This window comes from Aplysia californica, unplaced genomic scaffold, assembly GCF_000002075.1.
Source record: "Aplysia californica isolate F4 #8 unplaced genomic scaffold, AplCal3.0 scaffold00066, whole genome shotgun sequence".
Lineage (NCBI taxonomy): Eukaryota > Metazoa > Mollusca > Gastropoda > Aplysiida > Aplysiidae > Aplysia > Aplysia californica.
Window position 1 is genome coordinate 1,252,004 of NW_004797336.1, and position 3,421 is coordinate 1,255,424.

Here is a 3,421-nt window from a genome sequence, read left to right on the forward strand (position 1 = left end):
CCCCCCCTCCAACCTCCTCACATCCTTTGCCCCCTCCTCTGGGCTTGTGACTCTTTCTGCAGCCTTTCTACAGCTTCTCCTTTGCTACTTCTTACTGCTGTTGTTTTAGTATGAGTTTTACAGCGCTCGCAACTGCATAAGGTCATATGAGTTCTTACTGCTGTCTTTCAGCCACACCCCTGATCTTCTGGTAAGAAAGATCTACACCTAGCCTTCTCGGACAAGGACGAAATATCCCGGAGGTCCCGTGAGCAAGCTGAGCACGTTATGATCCCTTGGTGGTCCAAAATGGATAAGAGTAGGCTTCGGCAGCCACCCGTGCAAAAATCAAAATTTCTCACTAACTGAAAATCTTAGGTGTGTCCCGCGCGCTCATATGACCTTATGCAGTTGCAAGCGTCGTAAATCACTTACCAAAAAAAAAAGAAAAGAAAAGACAGACAGACAGACAGACAGACAGACAGACAGACAGACAGACAGACAGACAGACAGACAGACAGACAGACAGACAGACAGACAGACAGACAGACAGACAGACAGATAGATAGATAGATAGATAGATAGATAGATAGATAGATAGATAGATAGATAGATAGATAGATAGATAGATAGATAGATAGAACATTCGCCTACCTGTACACGAAGAAGCAGCTCGATGGTGCCAGCTGATGTTTCCCTCCGTCTCACTCACGACACAAGATGTGACCCCACTCCCACCTGCTTCGTCCCTGCTCACGCAGTCGTCGTTTGACCCCACGATCTCATCATCGTGACTGCTGTCGCCAGGGTTCTCTCTCTTGACCTCGCATTCATTATCGTCCACAGACCCCACAGAGTTATTGTTCGCTTGACTGACCTCTGAAGAGGGCGCTGTTGGAGCTTTGCTGGTGCAGAACTTGTTGCTAGACAGATCGAGCTTCACTGTGGTATAATTGAAGGTGTCTGGTCTGTCTTTGTTGATGCTGCTCACTGGGCTTCGTAGAATGTTGTCTATAGAATGTCTTACCACTGCTGAGGCCATTGTAACTCTTTTATTAGGCTTACTGGTGACAAACTGCTGCTCTGGTGTCTTACTCGGGACAAAGTTGCTCTAGCTGTGGACACAGGAGAAGCATGTACGGTACGTATTATTGTTGGTTCATCGTCGACATTCAGTAAAAGTACAGCTGCGATGACACTGCTCAGAGATTATTCTTTTCGACCGCGGCAAAAGAGACACCATTCATTAAATCAAAGACATGAAACGTAAAGGCAATTACTGAAACAACCCCATTTCATTCGCACCCCCTACTTAAATAAATAAACAAATAAGATATAAATAAAGAAAGAAAGAAATGAATGAAAGAATGAATGAAAGAATGAATAAATGAATAAATGAATGAATGAATGAATGAATGAATGAATGAATGAATGAATGAATGAATGAATTTAATTTAAAAATAAATAAATAAATAAATAAATAAATAGGGAAAGTCAAAGCTTTTAATCAATTAATAAATAAATACATTAGGCCGTTATAAGCAAAGAGAGAGAACGTATCACTAATATACATTTGTACATATATGTATAACAAAGGGACAGAAGACGGGAAAACCCCCTGTTTAATTTTTTAAATAATTGTATCGATCTACATAATGTACTTTTTCTTTCTATTTTAATCATTAAGAATTTGAATTTCGACAAATATAATTTTATCTCTTGGGCACGTGCCAAAAACATCATAAATTAAGAAACTGCAACGAAAACGATTTATAACTGCTGCCGAAAGATGGGTGAACATCGCCGAGTAGTTAGCTATCCGTTTGTGAGAAATCGGGGAGTCAACTCAACAAACCATGAATGAAGCTGATCTGGCCAGTGTATAACAGCCAAACTAGACATCCCTAACAATGGTATTGCATAGGTCTACAATAATGTAAACAATAATGTTGTTTAAAATGTGAGGGTTAAGATTTGATACTTCGTCTTCCTGACGACCAAATAATATTAATATTTGAAAAAGAAATAATTATTTCTATTTTCAATTTCATTTCATTCCTTATACAATTTTTTCTTTTATTTAACAGCTTTTTTGGGGTTTTTTCTTGGGGGGGGGGGATGAGACACTATTGATCCAAATTCAAGAATAGCCTGTTGTGGATTTGAACTTGGGTTACGCACACAGTGAAGTATCAAAAGTGTGAACTGCATGTTTTTTTCTCAAAAACAATTAGACGGCTGGCAATGTTTGTAAATGTTTCAAGTCTCTTCCTGTTTTGACCGCTTGTCAATTCTCAAGCTCGTTAACTTTTAAAAAAGTAAGCAAAATGATGAAACAACCCCCCCCCGCCCCAAAAAAGAAAAAAACAACAGCCTCAAAACAAAAACAAAATTAAAAACTCCTCCCGCCCGCACTCCCCACAACCTCAACAATACCTATCCCAGCCCCCCCCCCAAAAAAAAACAAAAAAAACCCCAACCCAACAAGCCAACCACCCCCACCCCCCAAACAACAACAACTGCTACAACAACAACAAAATTACATGTATTCAAAAGTAAATAAAAATGAAAACGTTCACTCAAGTCGAAAACAACCCATAGGCGCCGCCAAAGGAATATCTTTGTACTCTATTTTACAGCATGAAGCCAGAACCGCTAAACACATAGAGCCATTGGACTGAGATGAGGTGCCAAAAGAGGCAAAGAGTTTGCTAAAGAGGAGACAGATATTAAAATGATATAAAAGAAAGAAAAGATACACGGATCACTGACCGATACTTTAAAAGTGACAGTGGTCCATACAGTCGAACTTGTTAAATCAGGGGGTTCTTTTAACTTTTGCCGGTGTATTTCTTTATGTTTCACTTTGCTTTTGTGTTTATTTTCTTTTTTGTCACTAAAATATGCAATTACTAAACATTTCTAAGATGCGGGAAAATCCCGGTAAAAGCGTAGTTAATTCACCTTTCTAAACGCAATAATGAATAATATTAAAGTTCAGAAATTCATTATGCCTTTGTCCAGTACGAACGTTAATGAATAACAAAACGGCAACATTTACAACATGAATTGCCTTCACACAAATGAATACCCTCAATTCCCTTTTTAAAAATATACGAGCATGTTTCTTAAAAGCATGTGAAATGAAAGTAAAAAACAGCAACAACCAAACCAAACACATTAAAGCAAAGTAAAACAGACAAACAAACAAACACAAAACACAAAAACAACACACCAAAAACACCTAACACCTTCAACCTCCGGGATATCTAAGAGGAATAGATCATGGTCAGTGGAAAGAAAGGGACGCGGAGAGTGTTCTCTGACAAAGAACTCGGTTCAATAAACTCTTCCTCTTCCCTGACTGACCATGATCTTATTTCCTAAAAGATATTCCCGGAGGTTGAAGGTGTTTAGGTTGTTTTTTGGCTGTGGTTTCTTT

The 3,421-nt window shown here is 38.8% G+C and overlaps 1 protein-coding gene across 1 annotated transcript in view; it reads right to left on the reverse strand.

Annotated features, from left to right (window-relative positions):
• LOC101853533 overlaps nucleotides 1-3,421 on the reverse strand; it is a 25,454-nt gene that overhangs the window by 20,961 nt on the left and 1,072 nt on the right. The window contains exon 2 of the mRNA XM_005093587.3: nucleotides 634-1,094. Within this exon, the coding sequence (XP_005093644.1) occupies nucleotides 634-1,021 (388 nt within the window). The 5' untranslated portion in view covers nucleotides 1,022-1,094. The remainder of the gene's footprint in view (nucleotides 1-633; nucleotides 1,095-3,421) is intronic.